The following is a 22,082-nucleotide window of genomic DNA, read 5'->3' on the forward strand; positions in this document are numbered from 1 at the left end:
AAAGCCACCAGATCTTGGAAGTTTCTGTTCTACTCTAGTCACCACTGGGATGCTTAGAAAAGGATGAGAGGAATTCTTCCTGCCGATTTAAGTACATCCTAACTCCTAAGATCTAATCTTGCAAGCCCTAATTAAAGTACTTACATATAAACTTGCATTAAAAGTCAGTTAAACTTTGCAGTGTAAGTGCATGTGATGATTTTTAATGCATCTAAATTTATTTTATAACCCATAGATACTGGCTGCTAAGGTACTGACTGACTGAGATCCACAGGGATGCACATGCCTACACACTTATGTATGTTTAGATTCACTATGAATTTTTATTTATCTAGCTACATTAGTCACATCTTGGTTCATGGGCAAGGGATGGCATGCCAAGGATTGGCATGGGCAGATGAAATATATTTGAACTTCTTTCACTTTGCTGTCTGTAATCTCTCTTTTTTTGACAAAGGGCTAGTCTCAATTTTTATCCACACAATGACTAGTCTTTGTCACTCAAGCTACTTTCAAAATGTTGCATCTTTTGGGGGCAAGAGGAAGTAATTTGTATACTGGAATGGAGTGGGAAGGAACTTGAGTAACTCGTTGAACTCCTTGACTACTATGTCTCTTAAAATTGAGTTTTAAAGCACTGGAGGGCAGGACAGTTACCGGAATGAGAATTTATGTGGGTTGGAACTCTGAACGTGTCTACTTGCACGTCTAATATACTGTAGAAATAGTAGAGAAACAAGTAACTGATCAGTGTGAAACCTGCACCATGGAACAAAGTCTTATCCAAATTGTTAGGTTGGAAGAGAAGAGGAGACATACTATTATCGAGTTTTCTGAGATGCAGTAATAAAGCAAATTAGCCCAGGTATTTTTGTCTTAGTACTCTCGAGGACAAGGACTCATCATGAAGGTGTAAGTTTGTAATTAGTGTAGCTGATACCAAGAAAGCTGACTCAAGATGGGTGATGCAATCGTACGATAGAGGGGTTCAATTATTGCGTGGATGAGCTGGTGGACCAGGTTAACGTAAATAGATCGGCGAGATAACTGTTGGGTTGCAGATTCTGGGTATATATTAATATGGATCATGGATTCTTTGTGGAGCTACTGGATACTTTGTCATCTTCTATATTAAATCTTGGCGGGAAATTTGAAGTTTTAATGGCTTTTGCATGCAAGTAGTCACAATTTCTTATACCAATTTGCATTATTTTTCTATATATTGTATGTGAATATTTGACAAAACTTCACTTGTGTGTCTGAGAAGACACAGTAAACGTAACAGAGTGTAACACGTATGATACAAGAAAGTCTATGAGAAGGCCAAATATTTGGGCCAAAGGTGGGCTGATATCAACATCGACTTCGTTCCACGTAACTATCTACTGCGAAAAAGAAGAATAGAGGAAATAAAAACTTAGCTTAGAAAATGAAGCCATTTAAAATGGTAAAACCACCTACAAAAAGATTTGCTATGTTTTCCTCAGGACTTTCTCGAACCATCAACAAGTAAGTTGGTGAGTATCCTTTCGTTGTCCACTCTTCCATCTTCAGAATAACTCAAGATAGAAGATAGACAAAAGAATATATCCAACCCAACCCCATGACAGGTTCATCGTTCAAGAAAGCCTGTGGGAAACATTCCCAGAATCTTATACCAACTTCTCTTTTTCTCTACAAGTAGAGATGGAGATAGAGATAGAAATGCTTGCAAACTTCTTAAATAGAGGGTGGATAATTACTGCCCATTTATCCCGTATAATAACTAATTAGTGAAGCAGTCTTGAGCTGACAATTAGATGGCTTCAATACTAGGTCCCACGCAAAGCTTGCCCTTATCGATCGGTCATACACATAGGAGCCTTGCCAGTCTTAGATTCAGAGAGGTATAGGAAGGTTCTGACCCTAGGCGCTACCTGGGTCTCCATATCACCTTCCATTCCACCACTGCTGGACTGATGAAGGAGTAGATCGACTTCACTGTAGGCGTACCCATCGGATGAGGCCACCAAATCCACTTATCTTCAGAGCGCACCCTGCTTGGAACGACAGGATGTCGAAAGCCAATTCTTCCTTGGCTTCGCGGATAATACTGAATCCCATTTTCAGACTTCTAGCCACACCATTGATCGCCCTCCACAGCCATGAAACCTGTCGCCCTTCAAACCTGTTCCAAGGCTTCAGCTGTCCATATTTAGCAATTAGCAGTCTTATCCATGGCACCTCCTCTTGGTTCAAGACCTTCAGCGCTAGCTTGCCTAGGTGAGCAGTCCTGGCCTTCCGAAGGTCTCTAATCGCCAAGCCACCCTCCTCTTTAGGTTTGCTCACCGTCTCCCAGCTAACCAGGTGCATTCCTCGACCGTTGGCCTTATCCCATAGGAAGACCTAGCCCTCTTTGTTATTGAGTCCAGCACCGAGTCTGGAAGCCAGATGCTTCCTAGCCAGTACGTCGGAATTGCTAGTAGAGTGGCATTGGTGAGCGTACAGCGGCCTGCCATCGACAACACACTTTTCTTCCAGTTCGCCAGCTTCCTGTCTACCCGCTCGATCAGGAATTGGTGCTCCCTGACCTTAACTCGATTGCCAGAGATGAGCACCCCCAGGTAGAGGAAGGGAAGTGACGCACACAGGAGTCCGAGTTTACCACTTATCCTGGCGCTGAGTATCTTGCAACCAGGTAGGCAGATACAGCGCCGACTTCTAAGTTCACCCGTTGATTGGAGATGGCCTCGTAGTGACTAAGGCATTCAAGGATGCAGTCCGCATTACCCGACGTGGCCTGTGCAGTAATCAGCAGATCATCCGCATACAGAAGGTGGGATATCCGCACATCTGATTGATTAACCCAGACAGTATCTGGGATACCAATATGAATAAGTAGGGCGATAAGGGATCACCTTGTCTTAGACCTCTGTGCGGCTGAATCCACTCAGTTTGTTTGCCATTAATCAGGATCGCGTATAGGAGACGAGATACAGGCCCATATCCATCTTCTTGCCACCGGGAAGCCCATACGCGCCATGGTCTCCATGACAGCCTCCCATTTCACCCTGTCGTAGGCCTTCTCCATATCCAGCTTTTTCACCGGAGGTGACCTCTTGTCTGAGCACATCGAGTGTGCCATCTCTTGGGCCGCCAGCGTGTTATCGACAATACTTCGTCCGGCCACAAAGGCCGCCTGCTCCATTCCTACCAGCTTCGCAGAGGTTTAAGCCTACCGACAAGGATCTTGGCTATTATCTTGTAAGCCACATTGCAGAGCGATATGGGTCTGAACTCCTGCAATCAACTTTGGGGATGAGCGTGATGAAGGTCTGACCCCACCGTCTGGGTAGGGCAGCCGCAGTGAAGAACCGCTTAATCGCCTAAGCTTTCTCCCATAGCATCCCAAAAGTGATGTACACCTCCACTTGCAAACCGTCCGGTCCTGGTGTTTTCCCGCGAGGAGGCTCCACAATGCAGCCTTGATCTCCTCTCGGGACACCTGGCCTTCTAGCCGCTGAGCTTCTTCCGCAGATAAAACAGTTCAGGCCAAGTTACCGTAGAATGGTTGATGGCATCCACATCCCATAGCTCCTTATAGAAGGCCGAGAACTGCCTTTCTACCTCCTCCTGCTCTTGCACCCAGATGCCCGTGGAATCAAACACTCCGGAGATCTGGTTTCTTCGAGTGGCCAGGAGTTGGAAGTATTTGGTATTTTGATCGCCGTCTTTAACCCACCTTTGCCGCGCCCTCTGCATCCATCTTAGGTTTAGTTGCCTACTCAGAGCCGCCTTCCTATTGTACAAGCTTCTCAGAGAAGGCAGCTCCTCCTCGTTTAACAGACCTCTGCTATCTCTCTCCTCCATCTCCACTATATCCTTGCATGTGCTTTTAAACCGCATCTCCTTAATCCCGGCCGTAGGATATGTATCGGACGGTTGTACGCGCAGGGTCGTGGTTTTCCCAGCCGTAACGCTGTTCCCGGTTCGCATGCACCGTTCCACGTTTACGTTATCATTTGCCGCGCTTTCCGCTAACTAACTCGCGGATGCGGCTCTTGAGGAGTGGATTCCGAACAAAACTGGGTGTAGGAAACTGTTACAGGCTGATCGGTTGAAGATTTATTGCCATCCTATCCTAATTGAGGTATGTATACAATTTTAATTTTACCGTGTAGAATATTCTAATGATAGAGATAACGGAAAAGAAAATTTAAATTTGCATTACTAATGAACACGGACTGTTCATATTAGTATACACAGGGTTAATGGTTTAGGAGAAACAAGCAATTCGTAATTAATTAATTAATTTGTCCTAATTAATAAACCAATCAAATTCCCCATCCAGCTCAAGTGCACAAATCGCTCCTTAATCACGGGGCCACGTCAGACACCTTCCTATTCCCCGCCAACCCACGCACCCACTTCCCCACCCTCCTCCACGCCTCCGCTGCCGCCGCCGCCCGCGACCTCGCCCTCTTCCTCGCCTCTCGTAGGCACCTCACCACCTCATCCAGCTCCGGCCTCGCCCCCGCCTCCTCCCTCACGCACCTCGCCGCCACCTCCGCCACCATTCTCGCCGCCTCCTCCTCCCTCCCCTTGCCCGGCTCCGCTCCCTTCTCCCAAATCTCCTCAAATTTCCCAGCAACGACGAGCGGCGCTGCCCACTCCACCAGCGCCGGAGGGCTGTACTCCACGTCTAATCCCCTCCGCCCCGATAAGATCTCGAATAGGATAACCCCAAAGCTGTACACATCCGTCTTGGTCGATAGATCGCTCGGTTTCACGTAGCCCGGATCGAGGTAACCTAAGGTCCCGGCAGGCGGAGGGAGGTCGGCGGCGTCGTCCGTCAGCCTCGCGGCGAGGCCGAAGTCGGCGATGCGCGGGCGGCCGCGCGCGTCGAGGAGGATATTCGAGGGTTTGAGATCGCGATGCGCGATCCCGAGTCGGTGGAGGGAATCGACGGCCATGGCGGCGCGGAGGGCGAGGGAGAGGCGGCGGCGGAAGGGGATTGGAGGGGATTGGTGCAGGTGGAGGTGGAGGGAGCCGAGGGGCATGAGATCGACGACGGCGATGGAGGAGGAGGCGCCGAGGAGGTTGACGAGGAAAGGGGTGCGGGGGAGGGAGGAGAGGAGGGAGATCTCGTGGGCGGAGATGGAAGGGGAGGAGGAGGGCGAGGGGAGCTTGGCGGCGGCGAGGAGGCGGCCGGAGTCAAGGACGGCGAGGTGGACGGAGGAGTGGCTGCCGCGGCCAAGGAGGGAGGAGGGAGAAAAGTCGGAGGTGGCGGCGGAGAGCTCGGCTGCGGAGAATGTGCGGAGGGGGTTGTTTGGGGCCATGAGCGGGGGAAAGTGGTGGGTTACGGGAAAGTGGAAGAGGGGGAGAGATGCATATCGTCTCTGGGGAAGTGGGAGAGTCGGGGAGTGGGACACGGTGAGCTGCCTGCCGTGCTCGGGTGGCGTGGATGGGGATGGATCATTTCCTTTCCATGTGGAGGTTGCCACTTGCTCGAATTTGCTGAACTCTTCCTCTTTGATGCTTCTTAACCATCTAACTAGTAATAGATTCTATAAGAAATATTTTGATGACTATAATTTACTACAGGACAGAGTAAGATTATTAGTTTGCCTACTTTCTGTTCTATTAATAATACATAGATAATCTTAGAAAGACCCCCTGTAACGTAGCTTAAAGGATTTTATTTGAGCAGTTGTCAACTCTGCGACTGTGATGGCTGAGTGCGAGACCTTCTAAGCCTTACAAGGAGAATGGGAAAGTGGAAGTAGTCAAGAAGGCAATCTTCTGCAGTAAAACGATAGTTATCCGCAATCTCCAGTACTAGATAAGTGTACGACCTGGCACAGTGTGTTGCAACCAGTGACGGGTTTTTTTCTGGCAGAAAAGGACCAAACGAAGAGAGACCTACAAAATGGTCCTCCTCTCAAATTCCAAGCTGCTATCTTTATCCAACCCCAGATGACTTTGTCTCACCTCCAGGCAAAGTCATTCCTAGTAGAGGAGATGTACATTGGCTGCTCCATTGAATCAGAGACTTGCTATTATATCCAGTGATTCATATTAATTGCTACAGGAGCTTTAATCCCCACTATTAGATTAGCTGGCACCTGCCTGGGTTCATTGGGTAGTTGATTCTCCGATAAAAGCTATTTAATGATAGCCGGTGCTTATGAATTACTATTATCATTTTGTTATATATATATATATATTAAGTTCGAGTGAGTACCTTACCATAAGAGCGAGCTTGAGTTGAGTTTTAATCAAGATGAGCTCAATCCGTCTTACGATAAGCTAATGCCATTTTGAGCTTATTATGATATATTCTTCTTATTTAGTCCTAATTAAGACATGTCGCCATTTTTAGAGTTCAATTTAGGGTTAAGCTCCAGACTTTATTAGTTATTTTTATTTTCTTAATCTTAATTAAAAAAAATTAATTAGATATAAAAAAAATTGATACTGAACTAATTTAAAATTTTCTGAACCATTCAGAAAAAGTCTCTAAACTTAAAGCAAATAGGAACTAGAATAATCTATAATTATAGTGCAATAGTTTTAAATGGTATCTTTATTAAGTACTCTTTTCTCGAATAATTTAGCTAGATCTAGTGGGCTTTTATTTATTCTGATCGGCAACTCCTCTAGGGGCCTCATCTTCTATACTAAACATATAAGCCTCATCTTATGCGTTGAGCCACATACCTTTTTTATTAGGAGTGTACATCAGCCATCAGGTGGCCGCGATGATAATATACGTAAAAAAAAGTGTTTGGTTTATAGTATTTATCAATCATTCACAATCGTCCTATGAATGATTGATAAATACTATAAACCAAACACTTTTATAAGATCATAATTGCAACAAAAAAAATGATAAGTACACTTTAAGAAAATCCAACTCCATTAGTTAAATTCGAAAAACTTATATTTTACCGTCACGTAGTAAGACATAAATTTATCTTTATCTTCGTATAATTATATTTAAATTGAATTATTATATTTATAAAAAGATCGTACATTTCTCATAAAAATACACGAGTAAAAATTATTAAAATATTATTTATGTATTAATATTTCTTTCTATATATTTAAATTATTTGATATAAAATATGATCATTTAATATCAATTTTATGTCATCAAATATAATTATCTTTATTATATTATTAAACAACTAAATGTTAGAATAATTTATATTTATATTTATATTAGTACTCTTCTTCTAATAAAAAAAATAAGAATAGTTGTTCAGAATTAACCTTATTGCGATAAAAGCTAAGATTTATTTTTCTTTATCTCTCCTCTTTAATTCCGTGACCTCGATTCCGAAGGCTTTGCTGTCAAGCATTCCATCACCGTTTCCGTTACCGAGGCGACGCGATGGAGCGCCCCGTGGAGGACGTTGAGGCGAGCGGAGACGGTAAGGCGATCGCACGGAGGCGGCCGAGGTTTCTATGCCTCCACGGCTTCCGCGCGAGCGGCGAGATTATGCGGACGGGGGTGGTTGGGGCCTGGCCCGCCGACGTCATCGCCCGCCTCGACCTCGTCTTCGCCGACGGCTCCTTCCCCGCCGAGGGCAAATCCAGCTTGGAGGGAATCTTCCCTCCGCCTTATTTCGAGTGGTACCAGAGGGACCCGGTGAGATCTGCCCACTTCGTCTCCCTCTTCATCCCTTGGATCTCTCTAGTAACTAATTAAATTGGCGTTGGTATATTATTTGTAGGACATGAACTACAGGAACATCGACAAGTGCTTTGAGTACATCGAGGAGTTGATGATTAAAGATGGCCCGTTCGATGGGTTGATGGGATTCTCGCAGGTGAACAGTAGACAGTAGTACATCTCTCTTCAATTTCGAAATCAGTTAATTGGAAAACAAAAATAGAGTGATTAATTTGGGAATTGGAGACGAGCAGGGGGCGATACTCTCGGCGGCGTTGCCAGGTCTGCAAGCGACGGTACGTTGGTCAGATCGTAAATCTCGTCCTTTTTAATGGCCTTTTCTGTCTACTTCTTTATTTTATTTTTTCTAAGTTTTGAGATAGGGGATGGCGTTAACGAGGGTTCCGAAGGTGAAGTATGTGGTGATCATGTCAGGGGGGAAACTTCTGCCACCGGAGGTGGTCGAGAAGGCGTACGCGGCCAAGATCGAGTGCCCATCGCTCCACTTCATAGGTATAATAAATAATTCAAACTCCCCGTCTAATTTGGTTGTTATCGGGGCAATTAAGAGGTTGCAAATATTGGTTGATTGAGACCGTCAGATAAGTATCCTACGGTCGTTAACAATCCCCAAAGTAAACAACTTGTAGAAAACCTAAAGTCAGATTTAAGTCTTTGCCACGGCTTGTAGATTACTAGACTATTACTAACTACTCCTGAACGCAGGAGGAGCAGCGTTTGTTGACTTATGGGGTTCTGCATCTTTTATGATTCGTGGCAAGTATGTGTCGAAGAGACAGGGGTGTCAAAATAAACCAGCTGCTTGGCTTGACTTGGTTCAAGTCAAGCTAAGCCTACATAAATTTTTGGGTTTGAATTAAATTTTAAACAAGTCTGAGCTTAAAGATATTATATATATAAGGCTCTTGTAGGCTTAGCTTGATAGCCTCATTGGGTTTGGTTTGGCTCAGTTCCAGATAAGTTCAATTTAAAAATAGCTTAGTTGGGTTTAATTTTGTCGCGAAAATAAGCTTAATTTAGACTTGATTAGGCTTGAGCTCAACTCAAGTTAAACTAAACCGAGCCTGAATAAAAAATTAGACTCAAAATTAATTTTGAACCAAATCTAAATTGGAGCCGGCTCACTTACACCCCAGTTTGGTTATTCTGTTGTCTTCGTGGCATTAAGCTTGAATACTATAGTCAGATGTGTGAATGTGTGGGGCCAGTAGCTTACGAGTGTGCCTTTGCGACATCAGTAAATCATGTTCATGTCATCGACTGGCTTCTTTTTTTTTTTTTTTTTTTTTTTGCTCTTATAAAGTAATAGATGGCATTATCTTAAGTGGGTAGCAAGGGATGCAATTTTCTTACTTAGAGATGGAATATATTTTCTCTAGCTTTTTCACTTTCCAAAGCCAATTCAGGTGACCTCATGTTAGAAACTCCTTGTGTCAGATCTACAGTCCTGTTATCCAAGCATTTTCATATGTATCTTGATAGGATAAATGGTTTTTTAAGTATTATTCCTACCTATTAGGAGTTATGCCTGTACATAATATTTATTAGATGTATGATGATAGGATGTTTGTTGATATAGGTGATTTATTTTATATTGTTTATTAGATGTACCAGGAGGTGACTTGGGTGGTAGATCTGGAGTAATAATAGTCAGCGGCATTACTGAATTTATGAAGAAATGGTGTGAGATCATGCTTCTTTTTACATGCAGTCTATGGGTCTTCAATTTTCTTAGTTCAATTGATGTTCATATTCATTTTGGTTCTTTCATTTTTTAATCTAAGTCAGATTTGACTGCTAATTGATTTTAAATATTCTCTACAATTTTCTACTTTGTATTAAATACACCATTCGAAGATGTCAGATCTTTAGTCATGAGATTCAAGAAGAAATATATAGGAAGTAACACAAGCATATTCTTTGCGACTTCTTTTACATTATTAATTTCTACACCAGAGTTGCACAATTATTTTTATTAGAAGAAAGCAAAAGTTAAATTGATTGAGACGGACTTTGCAATAACTTAAATTGATCGAGAAAAGGCTCATGAACTTCATAGTAATTTGTTCACAGGTGAGAAAGACTTTGCAAGAGAGAACGGTGAAATACTTGTGAAGTCATTCGTGGATCCTTTCATTATATGCCACTCAGAGGGCCACACAGTCCCCAAACTTGGTGAGTTTATTATGATCTAACATTTAATTTTTACTGTTTCAGCAATATTATCCTATCACTTGTAAATAGCGTTGATTTATATTATGAGTCTAGTCTGTGACATAATTGTTGTGCTGAATGTCAAGTATGTGAAAAACAGTGAAAGCGATCACAACACCCACAAAGTCCTTCGACAAAATAGTAATGGACAAATGCGATCTAATTTAGAGAAAACTCAAATATGATGCTAATAATGGAGAAATAGTGGTCTGAGTATTTCTAAATAAGTATGAGAACCTTTATCGTGAGTAATTGCAGAGAATAAAAGAGAGAAAATTTATATGGTTCGACAATGTGCCTATATTCATAGGGCAGAGTAAGACTTGAATCTTATTAAACAAATCCAAATACAAAGAGTTTTCTCAACACAAATCTCCCTTAATACAATGGTGGTTTTATTTCTTAGATCGCATCTATAATGATTCTAAAATGCCAACTCATCTATTTATAGGGCTAACTTAATGGTGAAGAAAACCCTCAGGCCGTTCAAACGGCCGTAGGCCCATTCGAGCGCCTGTGAAATGTAGGAGTGTGTTCGAATACCTAGAGGCCAATTCGAATGCTTGTAATGTGCAATTTCTCTCGTGCCTAGGCGTTCGAACATCCTAGCATATGAAACTCGGAACACTTGATATGAGCCAAACTTCAACAATGAAAGGAGATATTAGTGATTGTCTAGACAATATCTGGATTACTGTAAGACCTATATCACATATTTAGTTTGCAGGTTTTGTTACTTTAATATCAGTCATGAAGCTTGGTTGAAACCAATTAGACCAAGTAGCTTGAGTGTGAACCCAAGTAGGTGATAAGTATGATAAAGCTTGTTAGAATCTAGTTAACTAATTAGTCCAAGTAGGTTGAGTGCGAGACCCAAGTAGGCTAGATAAGTATGATAAAGCTTGTTAGAATCTAGTTATCTTTGAACTTGCTTTTTAGCTCCTTTATTTATGTATTTATTCACAGTTGGCTCCATATAGAGATCTACTATGTGGATCTGCATTTTTTTTTCGTTTTGACTTCAGATGATTTTAAAATGTCTACTAAATATTTTATTAACAGAATTCAGTGTATTTTAATGCAGACGACAAAGGTTTAGAGACGATGCTTAATTTCCTAAACAAGATTGAAGATTATCAGCCCAAAGATGCAACAGATGTTAAGCTCAAGGAAGTTTCTTGTGTTGCCACTGCTTGATGGTCAAATTTCTTTTTCTACATTGTGTGTTCATTTGCTATGTTCAAGAAAGACAAAAGAATATATCCAACCCAACCCCATGACAGGTTCATCGTTCAATAAAGCCTGTGGAAAACATTCCCAGAATCTTATACGAACTTCTTTTCTCTACAAGTAGAGATGGAGATGGAGACGGAAATGCTTGCAAACTTCTAAATAGACGGTGGATAATAACTGCCCATTTATCTCGTATAATAACTAATGAGTGAAGCAGTTATTAGTAACTTTTTTTTTGTTTGAATGATTCCTCTCAAACGCCAAGGGCCACTATACTCCCCTCTAAATACTTTAATCAATGCTAGAGCATCCGACTCCACTATCACTCTATCCCATCTACCATAGGCCGCTTTCAAGCCCATCTGCAAGGCCACACTTCGCAGTAGCTTGCTGAAGCACTTTTTGTCGGGTCTGCAGCCGTATGAAGTAGTTGCCCCTCCTCATCTCTAATGATGTATCCAGCTCCACCTTGGCACTCACTTTTCTTGAAGGATCCATCTACATTGATTTTGACCCAGCCCTTTGGAGGCCGTTCCCAACGCACCGCAATTGTTAGCATTCTTGGTGTTTGTATTTCATCAAGCTCCATTAGATACTCCTGCCTTCCAAGCAACCACCTTGGCTGTTGACCGCTTACCATGAAAAATCCTTGCATTCATCTCCTTTCAAATCCCCCATATTGTAGACGCTATTGCGGACTTGATCCATGTATCTTTTGACATGTCTATGTCCCACCTTTGAGTGATCCAATCCGGCCCCACTAGCCAGCTTTACCACCTCGTTTCCTTCACCTCCATAGCCAAACTTGCCCACACCTCCAGTGCAAAGCGACAGGAGTAGAACAAATGAGTTCCAGTCTCCGAAAATAGTCCACACATCTCACATTCCAGCTTTGGTCCACACTTCCAAAAGAGCTTCCAAAGGAAAGCTTTGATGCGAGGTGCCACGGGTAACTTCCACAACTTCGGCCAACCTTCCCATTCGAGATTTTCGCCTCCTCTTAAGAAGCTGTACACCGATCTTGCTCTAGCCTCGCGAGTGGCCTCTGGAGCCCAAACCCAGATATCATCCACCTCCTCCCCACCCATCTCCATTGTGACAATATCGAAGGCATCTTCCCTGTTAAAGCAACCCCGGATCTTATCTACATTTCATTTACCGTTCATGAGGAGGTCAGTCACTCGTTGACAGTCCCTTAATCTGCTCATGTTCATAACACTTGGCAGGCGGCAGAACGGGATCGCTGACACCCACGGCTCTTCCAGCACACTAGTATTTTGTCCATTACCAATGCTCTTCTCGAACCCCTCCCTCAGCTCCTTTGCAGTGTTGTAGATTGCTCTCCAGAACCATGATGATTTTGCCGCTGGCTTTGCCTCCCATGGGTTTAAGTGACCATATTTTGACTTAACGATATTCACCCAAGGTATTGATCGACCCCTAAGCACACTGAGCACATGTTTGCCCACGAGAGCCCGCTTAGCTGTACGCAGGCAGCGAAGACCCATACCTCCTTCCTTTTTTGGCCTTATCATCATTTCCTAGCTAAGTAGGTGGATCCCACGACGTCCTTCTCCCTTCTCCTAAATGAAACCTCTGGCAATCTTCATGATGGACTCCAGCACACAATCAGGCACATAGGTTGAGCCCAGCCAATAACATGGAATGGCTAAAAGGGTTGATTGCACTAATGTGATCCTCCCCGCTAGAGAGAGAGTGTTGCATTTCCACCCTGCAAGTCGCTGCTTCACTCTATCTACTAGCTCCTAGTAGCCAAGCACAGGAATACGGTACCCTGAAATTTTTACCCCGAGGTAAGTAAACGACATCTTACCTAGCTTTAGATCCAACCGCCTACAAATATCCCTCTTAGCCGCCTCCGGTAACCATGGCAAAAGAAAGAGCTCGGACTTGTCAGCGTTCACTTTCTGGTTTGTAAGCTCCAGGTACTGCTCTAGAGCATCCCTTAGCACCTCTACATTCTCTTTAGTAGCCTTAGCCACCAGAAGAAGGTCGTCGACGTATAGTAGATGAACGATCGATCCCGCCTCCGTGCTATAGCCCTAAAGCAGCCCTTCATTTACTTTTGTCTTCAGAATGGAGGTTAGGACTTGCGAGCAAAGAATGAAGATGTAAGGTGATAATGGATCACCTTGCCGAAGGCCTCAGTATGGCGTTATCCACTCCGTTGGTGTGCCATTTACAATAATCCCATATCTAGGTGATTTAATGCACGCACCTATCCAATTTATCCATTTTTCTAGGAAGTGCATGGCTTCCAGAGTCCTCGTAACCGCCTCCCATGAAAGGCGATCATTGGCCTTCTCCATATCCATCTTAGCCATCAGTAACGGTGCGGAATTCCTATCATGCATGAGAGAGTGAGCAATTTCCTGTGCCGCAATGCTATTATCTTGTATTGATCTACCAGCCACGAACATCGACTGCTCCGGGCCTATAAGCTTACTCAAAAGCGGTTTCAATCTCCCCACCAGCAGTTTTGCGATCACCTTGTATGCAGTATTGCATAGAGAGATCGGTCTGAAGTCTTTGACCGAAGCAGGGTCTTCCTTTTTCAGGATAAGTGTGATGAACGTATCTCCCCAGTGCTTCGACAAACACCCTTGTTCAAAAAAAGCTAATATGGCCTTGCAAAGATGGGTGCCTATGATCTCCCAGTACCTAGTGAAAACTTCAGCCTGAAGGCCATCAGGTCCAGGTGCCTTCCCATGTGGTAGGCTTCACACAACCGCTTTGATATCTTCTGGGGTAAAAGGGACGATCAGACTATCCGCCTCACCATCCGACCGGGTCGGCATCATATTGATAGCATTCCAGTCAATTGTGTTAGTTTCGCCATCTTCATATTGACCCCACATATCTCGGTAGTAATCTAGGAAGCAAGCTCTGATCCCCGCCTGATCAGCGACCCATCGTCCCTCCTCGTTCGGAACACCTGCCACACGATTTCTTTGCCTCCGTAAGGTTGCTGTCAAGTGATAGAATTTAGTGTTCATATCACCCTCCTTAACCCATTGAATTCGCGACCTTTGCAGCCATTTGATATTGCTCGGTCGACTTAAGGCACATTTTTTTGTTGTAACAACTTCTTAGCTTGGCCTCCTCTTCTATACTAAGCCCCACGTCCACGTCCTTCGCCTCCAGGTTTATGTTATCTTTTTTTTTTTTTGAAATAATATAATATTCATTCAGCAAGCCGGATCCGGGCTAGCAGGCTAACCCGGATTGTCCAGGCACAAGATGGTACAAAGATCCGAGGGAAGAGGCCTGGCTGGGTCCAGCCCACCCGGGGCCCCTGCCACCTTCCCCCGGCAAGCCGCCCAGTCGACCACCCTATTTGCCTCTCTGAAAACAGCTACTACAGTCCACTCCCTACACTCACTAAGTAGGCCATGGCATTCGTCCATGATGTTTCTAATGCACCACGGAGGAGCTTTCTCTCTCCGCAGGATTCCAACGAGCTCCCGGGAGTCGACTTCCAGCGCTAACCGGCTCACCTTGCCCTCCAGGTTTACGTTATCATTTGCCGCGCTTTCCGCTAACTAACTCGCGCTTTCCGCTAACTAACTCGCGGATGCGGCTCTTGAGGAGTGGATTCCGAACAAAACTAGGTGTAGGAAACTGTTACAGGCTGATCGGTTGAAGATTTATTGCCATCCTATCCTAATTGAGGTATGTATACAATTTTAATTTTACCGTGTAGAATATTCTAATGATAGAGATAACGGAAAAGAAAATTTAAATTTGCATTACTAATGAACACGGACTGTTCATATTAGTATACACAGGGTTAATGGTTTAGGAGAAACAAGCAATTCGTAATTAATTAATTAATTTGTCCTAATTAATAAACCAATCAAATTCCCCATCCAGCTCAAGTGCACAAATCGCTCCTTAATCACGGGGCCACGTCAGACACCTTCCTATTCCCCGCCAACCCACGCACCCACTTCCCCACCCTCCTCCACGCCTCCGCTGCCGCCGCCGCCCGCGACCTCGCCCTCTTCCTCGCCTCTCGTAGGCACCTCACCACCTCATCCAGCTCCGGCCTCGCCCCCGCCTCCTCCCTCACGCACCTCGCCGCCACCTCCGCCACCATTCTCGCCGCCTCCTCCTCCCTCCCCTTGCCCGGCTCCGCTCCCTTCTCCCAAATCTCCTCAAATTTCCCAGCAACGACGAGCGGCGCCGCCCACTCCACCAGCGCCGGAGGGCTGTACTCCACGTCTAATCCCCTCCGCCCCGATAAGATCTCGAATAGGATAACCCCAAAGCTGTACACATCCGTCTTGGTCGATAGATCGCTCGGTTTCACGTAGCCCGGATCGAGGTAACCTAAGGTCCCGGCAGGCGGAGGGAGGTCGGCGGCGTCGTCCGTCAGCCTCGCGGCGAGGCCGAAGTCGGCGATGCGCGTCGAGGAGGATATTCGAGGGTTTGAGATCGCGATGAGCGATCCCGAGTCGGTGGAGGGAATCGACGGCCATGGCGGCGCGGAGGGCGAGGGAGAGGCGGCGGCGGAAGGGGAGGGGAGGGGATTGGTGCAGGTGGAGGTGGAGGGAGCCGAGGGGCACGAGATCGACGACGGCGATGGAGGAGGAGGCGCCCAGGAGGTTGACGAGGAAAGGGTTGCGGGGGAGGGAGGAGAGGAGGGAGCTCGTGGGCGGAGATGGAAGGGGAGGAGGAGGGCGAGGGGAGCTTGGCGGCGGAGAGCTCGGCTGCGGAGAATGTGCGGAGGGGGTTGTTTGGAGCCATGAGCGGGGGAAAGTGGTGGGTTACGGGAAAGTGGAAGACGGGGAGAGATGCATAGCGTCTCTGGGGAAGTGGGAGAGTCGGGGAGTGGGACACGGTGAGCTGCCTGCCATGCTCGGGTGGCGTGGATGAGGATGGATCATCTCCTTTCCATGTGGAGGTTGCCACTTGCTCGAATTTGCTGAACTCTTCCTCTTTGATGCTTCTTAACCATCTAACAAGTAATAGATTCTATAAGAAATATTTTGATGGCTATAATTTACTACAGGACAGAGTAAGATTATTAGTTAGCCTACTTTCTGTTCTATTAATAATACACAGATAATCTTAGAAAGACCCCCTGTAACGTAGCTTAAAGGATTTTATCTGCGCAGTTGTCAACTCCTGTGAATGTGATGGCTGAGTGTGAGGCCTTCTAAGCCTTACAAGGAGAATGGGAAAGTGGAAGTAGTCAAGAAGGCAATCTTCTGCAGCAAAACGATAGTTATCCGCAATCTCCAGTACTAGACAAGTATACGACCTGGCACAGTGTGTTGCAACCAGTGACGGGTTTTTTTCTGGCAGAAAAGGACCAAACGAAGAGAGACCTACAAAATGGTCCTCCTCTCAAATTCCAAGCTGCTATCTTTATCCAACCCCAGATGACTGTCTCACCTCCAGGCAAAGCCGACAGGTCATTCCTAGTAGAGGAGATGTACATTGGCTGCTCCATTGAATCAGAGACTTGCTATTATATCCAGTGATTCATATTAATTGCTACAGGAGCTTTAATTCTCCAATAAAAGTTATTTTATTTAATGATAGCCGGTGCAAATGAATTACTATTATCATTTTGTTATATATATATATTAAATTTGATCGAGTACTATTAGCATGAGAGCGAGCTTGAGTTGAGCTTTAATCAAGATGAGCTTAATCGGTCTTACGATGAGCTAATGCCATTTTAGACTTATTACGATATATTCTTCTTATTTAGGCCTAATTAAGGCATCGGTCGCCATTTTTAGAGTTCGATTTAGGGTTAAGCTTCGGACTCAATTAGTTATTCTTAATTTTTAATCTTAATTTTTTTAAAAATAAATTTAATTAGATATAATAAAAAAATATTTGATACTGAACTAGTTTAAAAATTTCTGAACCAGCTCTGACAAAATCTCTGAACTTAAAGCAAATAGGAACTAGAATAATCTATAATTATAGTGCAATAGTTTTAAAATGGTATCTTTATTAAGTACTCTTTTCTTGAATAATTTAGCTAGATCTGGTGGGCTTTTATTTATTCTGATCGGCAACTCCTCTAGGGGTCTCATCTTATATATTAAACATATAAGCCTCATCTTATGCGTTGAGCCACGTACCTTTTTTATTAGGAGCGTACATCAGCCATCAGGTGGCCACGATCATATACATAAAAAAAGTGTTTGGTTTATAGTTTTTTATCAATCATTCACAATCATCCTGTGAATGATTGATAAATACTATAAACCAAACACTTTTAAAAGCTCATAATTGCACCCAAAAAAATTTAATTGATAAGTACACTTTAAGAAATCTAACTCTATTAGTTAAATTTAGAAAATCTTATATTTTACCGTCACGTAGTAAGACACAATTTACCTTTATCTTCATATAATTATATTTAAATTGAAATTATTATATTTTTATTATATTTATAAAAAGATCGTACATTTCTCATAAAAATACACGAGTAAAGATTATTTGAATATCATTTATGTATTAATATTTCTTTCTATATATTTAAATTATTTGATATAAAATATTATCATTTAATATCAATTTTTTGTCATATCAAATATAATTATCTTTATTATATTATTAAACAACTAAATGTTAGAATAATTTATATTTATATTAATACTCTTCTTCTAATAAAAAATAAGATTAGTTGTTTAGAATTAACATTATTGCGATAAAAGCTAACATTTATTTTTCCTTATCTCTCAGACCTCGATTCCGAAGGCTTTGCCGTCAAGCATTCCATCACCGTTTTTGTTACCGAGGCGACGCGATGGAGAGCCCCGTGGAGGACGTTGAGGCGAGCGGAGACGGTAAGGCGATCGCACGGAGGCGGCCGAGGTTTCTATGCCTCCACGGCTTCCGCGCGAGCGGCGAGATTATGCGGACGGGGGTGGTTGGGGCCTGGCCCGCCGACGTCATCGCCCGCCTCGACCTCGTCTTCGCCGACGGCTCCTTCCCCGCCGAGGGCAAATCCAGCTTGGAGGGAATCTTCCCTCCGCCTTATTTCGAGTGGTACCAGAGGGACACGGTGAGATTACCGGTCTGCCCACTTCATCTCCCTCTTCCTCCCTTGGATCTCTCTAGTAACTAATTAAATTGGCATTGGTATATTATTTGTAGGACATGAACTACAGGAACATCGACAAGTGCCTCGAGTACATCGAGGAGTTGATGATCAAAGATGGCCCGTTCGATGGGTTGATAGGTTTCTCGCAGGTGAACAGTAGACAGTAGTACATCTCTCTTCAATTTCGAAATCAGTTAATTGGAAAACAAAAATAGGGCGATTAATTTGGGAATTGGAAACGATCAGGGGGCGATGCTCTCGGCGGCGTTGCCAGGTCTGCAAGCGACGGTACGTTGGTCAGATCGTAATTCTCGTCCTTTCTAATGGCCTTTTCTGTCTACTTCTTTATTTTATTTTTTTTAAGTTTTGAAATAGGGGATGGCTTTAACGAGGGTTCCAAAGGTGAAGTATGTGGTGATCATGTCAGGGGGGATATTTCTGCCACCGGAGGTGGTCGAGAAGGCGTACGCGGCCAAAGATCGAGTGCCCATCGCTTCACATCATAGGTATAATAAATAATTCAAACTCCCCGTCTAATTTGGTTGTTATCGGGGGCAATTAAGAGGTTGCAAATATTGGTTGATTGAGACCGTCAGATAAGTATCCTACGGTCGTTAACAATCCCCAAAGTAAACAACTTGTAGAAAACCTAAAGTCAGATTTAAGCCTACATAAATTTTTGGGTTTGAATTAAATTTTGAACCAAGTCTGAGCTTAAAGATATTATATGTATAAGGCTCTTGTAGGCTTAGCTTGATAGGCTCATTTTAAGGCTTAGCAACTTTGGGTTTGGTTTGGCTCAGTTCCAGATTGGTTCAGCGTGATTTAAAAATAGCTTAGTTGGGTTTAATTTTGTTGCGAAAATAAGCTTAATTTAGACTTGACTCGGCTTGAGCTCAACTCAAGTTAAACTAAACAGAGCCTGAATAAAAAATTAGACTCAAAATTAATTTTGAACCAAATCTAAATTGGAGCCGGCTCACTACACCCCAGTTTGGTTATTCTGTTGTCTTCGTGGCATTAAGCTTGAATACTATAGTCAGATGTGTGAATGTGTGGGGCCAGTAGCTTACGAGTGTGCCTTTGCGACATCAGTAAATCATGTTCATGTCATCGACTGGCTTCTTTTTTTTCTTTTTTGCTCTTATAAAGTAATAGATGGCATTATCTTAAGTGGGTAGCAAGGGATGCAATTTTCTTACTTAGAGATGGAATATATTTTCTCTAGCTTTTTCACTTTCCAAAGCCAATTCAGGTGACCTCTTGTTAGAAACTCCTTGTGTCAGATCTACAGTCCTGTTATCCAAGCATTTTCATATGTATCTTGATAGGATAAATGGTTTTTTAAGTATTATTCCTACCTATTAGGAGTTATGCCTGTACATAATATTTATTAGATGTGTGATGATGGGATGTTGGTTGATATAGGTGATCTATTTTATATTGTTTATTAGATGTATCAGGAGGTGACTTGGGTGGTAAATCTGGAGTAATAATAGTCAGCGGCATTACTGAATTTATGAAGAAATGGTGTGAGATCATGCTTCTTTTACGTGCAGTCTTTGGGTCTTCAATTTTCTTAGTTCAAGTGATGTTCATCTTCATTTTGCTTCTTTCATTTTTTAATCTAAGACAGATTTGACTGCTAATTGATTTTAAATATTCTCTATAATTTTCTACTTTGTATTAAATATACCATTCGAAGATGTCAGATCTTTATTCATTAGATTCAAGAAGAAATATATAAGAAGAAACACAAGCATATTCTTTGCGACTTCTTTTACATTATTAACTTCTACATCTGAGTAGCACAATTATTTTTATTAGAAGAAAGCAAAAGTTAAAATGATGGAGACTGGACTTTGCAATAACTTAAATTGATCGAGAAAAAGCTCATGAACTTTATAGTAATTTATTCGCAGGTGAGAAGGACCCTTTAAGAGAGGACGGTGAAATACTTGTGAAGTCATTCGTGGATCCTTTCATTATACGCCACTCAGAGGGCCACATAGTCCCCAGACTTGGTGAGTTTATTATGATCTAACATTCAATTTTTACTGTTTCAACAATATTATCCTGTCACTTGTAGATAGCGTTGATCCATATTATGAGTCTAGTCTGTAACATAATTGTTATGCTGAATGACAAGTAGGTGAAAAGCAGTAGAAGCGATCACAACACCAACAAAGTTCTTCAACAAATAGTAATGGACAAATGCGATCTAATTTAGGGAAAACTCAATTATGAGGCTAATAATAAAGAAATAATAGTCTGAGTATTTCTAAACAAGTATGAGAACCTCTATCGCAAGTAATCGTGGAGAATAAAAGAGAGAAACATGGTTTGGCGATGTACCTATATTCACAGAGCAGAGTAAGACTTGAATCTATTAAACAAATCTAAGTACAAAGAGTTTTCTCAGCTCTAATCTCCCTTAGTATAATGGTAGTTTTATTTCTTAGGCCGCATTTATAATAACTCGAAAATGCCAACTCATCTATTTATAAGGCTAACTTGATGGTGAAGAAACTCTCGGGGCGTTCAAACTGCCGTAGGCCCATTCGAGCGCCTATGAGATGCAGTTTTGTGTTTGAATGCTTACAGGTCACTTCAAATGCCTGCAATGTGCAATTTCTCTTATGTCTGGGCATTCAAACTCCCCGGCATATGAAACTCGAAATGCTTGATATGAGCCAAACTTCAACAATGAAAGGAGATATTAGTGATTGTCTGGACAATATTTGGATTACTGTAAGACCTATATCACATGTTTAATTTGCAGGTTTTGTTACTTTAATATCAATCATGAAGCTCGAACAATATTTGCTGCTTGGAACCAATTAGTCCAAGTAGCTTGAGTGCGAACCCAAGTAGGCTAGATAAGTATGATAAAGCTTGTTAGAATCTAGTAATCTTTGAACTTGCTTTTTAGCTCCTTTATTTATGTATTTATTCACAGTTGGCTCCATATAGAGATCTACTATGTGGATCTGCATTTTTTTTTTTCATTTTGACTTCAGATGATTTTAAAATGTCTAGTAAATATTTTATCAATAGAATTCCGTGTATTTTAATGCAGACGACAAAGGTTTAGAGACGATGCTTAATTTTCTAAACAAGATTGAAGATTATCAGTCCAAAGATGCAATAGATGTTAAGCTCAAGGAAGTTTCTTGTGTTGCCACTGCTTGATGGTCAAATTTCTTTTTCTATGTTGTGTGTTCATTTGCTATGTTCATTTGGTGTCTAATAAGTAACCCAAAATAAAAAACACAGGGAAAGAATTGTAACTCTATTTTTTATATTTTGGACTGCTCGTTTAGCCCTATTCATTTCAGAAATAATCCTTTTTTAATATAATTTTTTATTTCAGAAGAATAACTAAATTTCATAATAATCTCATTTTAGAATACAAATATTATTTATTAAAGTTATATTTTTTGTCACATACTAACTTAATTACTAATTTACTCTCAATATCTATCTTATTAACCTACTTTATATTAAATCAAAGAGTATTCAAGATAATTTTATAAAAGGTATAATATTTTTTTAATAATTTTTCTTCATTCATTTTATATTTCATCAAAGATAATTATTACAATTTTATTTTAAAATATAAGTAAATATAAAAATATTTATTTCTAAAATAAATGTATCAATCTAAAAATAATAAAAATAATATTTATTATATACTTTTTCGTATCTAGAGCTGCTCACAGGCTAAGTGGGTAAAACATATACGGCCAACCTTTTCAAATCTAAGATTCAAATGAGTTTTATCATATGTGCAGACCTGCAAATAAAAATTAAATTTAAGACATAAGTTTTATTGCATCAATTTTTTACTTTCAAGTATCAAAG

The 22,082-nt window shown here is 42.2% G+C and overlaps 4 protein-coding genes across 6 annotated transcripts; 2 read left to right on the plus strand and 2 right to left on the minus strand.

Moving 5' to 3' along the window:
- Positions 1–4,185: 4,185 nt before the first annotated feature.
- LOC140760242 (serine/threonine-protein kinase-like protein At1g28390) lies at positions 4,186–5,632 on the minus strand. The gene has a single exon (XM_073097110.1). It carries the CDS (start codon positions 5,316–5,318, stop codon positions 4,356–4,358), a length of 963 nt encoding a protein of 320 aa, XP_072953211.1. The 5' UTR covers positions 5,319–5,632; the 3' UTR covers positions 4,186–4,355.
- A 1,659-nt stretch (positions 5,633–7,291) lies between these two features.
- Positions 7,292–21,392, plus strand: LOC140760322 (uncharacterized). 3 transcript variants are annotated; one of them, XM_073097244.1, is made up of 6 exons: positions 7,293–7,633; positions 7,719–7,814; positions 7,912–7,953; positions 8,041–8,170; positions 9,752–9,853; positions 10,977–11,242. In XM_073097244.1, exons 1-6 carry the CDS (start codon positions 7,376–7,378, stop codon positions 11,087–11,089), a joined length of 741 nt encoding a protein of 246 aa, XP_072953345.1. In that variant the 5' UTR covers positions 7,293–7,375; the 3' UTR covers positions 11,090–11,242. The 3 variants fall into 3 exon arrangements, 1 of the variants encoding a protein (XP_072953345.1); XR_012104356.1 differs by lacking the exons at positions 8,041–8,170; positions 10,977–11,242 and adding an exon at positions 21,298–21,392 and having other exon boundaries at positions 7,292–7,633; XR_012104355.1 differs by lacking the exon at positions 8,041–8,170 and having other exon boundaries at positions 7,292–7,633.
- Positions 14,887–16,031, minus strand: LOC140760445 (uncharacterized; the record flags this gene model as incomplete). Its single annotated transcript, XM_073097382.1, has 1 exon — positions 14,887–16,031. A coding segment is annotated over one exon (987 nt), but the record flags the coding sequence as incomplete, so codon positions are not given.
- LOC140760323 (uncharacterized) lies at positions 17,808–21,562 on the plus strand. The gene is given in 7 exon segments (XM_073097245.1): positions 17,808–18,179; positions 18,272–18,367; positions 18,465–18,506; positions 18,594–18,689; positions 18,691–18,724; positions 20,141–20,242; positions 21,298–21,562. Coding segments are annotated over 7 exon segments (741 nt in total). The 5' UTR covers positions 17,808–17,921; the 3' UTR covers positions 21,411–21,562.
- The last annotated feature ends 520 nt before the right edge of the window (positions 21,563–22,082 follow it).

Source organism: Typha angustifolia, chromosome 5 (genome assembly GCF_048772165.1).
Source record: "Typha angustifolia cultivar Huaian chromosome 5, ASM4877216v1, whole genome shotgun sequence".
Classification (NCBI taxonomy): Eukaryota; Viridiplantae; Streptophyta; class Magnoliopsida; order Poales; family Typhaceae; genus Typha; species Typha angustifolia.

Excerpts from the sequence above, each read along its gene's own strand:
- LOC140760322 (XM_073097244.1), top strand. The coding sequence starts at position 7,376 with ATGGAGCGCCCCGTGGAGGACGTTGAGGCGAGCGGAGACGGTAAGGCG. Across the intron at positions 7,954-8,040 it reads TGCCAGGTCTGCAAGCGACG|GGGATGGCGTTAACGAGGGT; the intron begins GTACGTTGGTCA and ends GTTTTGAGATAG. Across the intron at positions 9,854-10,976 it reads CCACACAGTCCCCAAACTTG|ACGACAAAGGTTTAGAGACG; the intron begins GTGAGTTTATTA and ends ATTTTAATGCAG.
- LOC140760242 (XM_073097110.1), bottom strand. The coding sequence starts at position 5,318 with ATGGCCCCAAACAACCCCCTCCGCACATTCTCCGCAGCCGAGCTCTCC.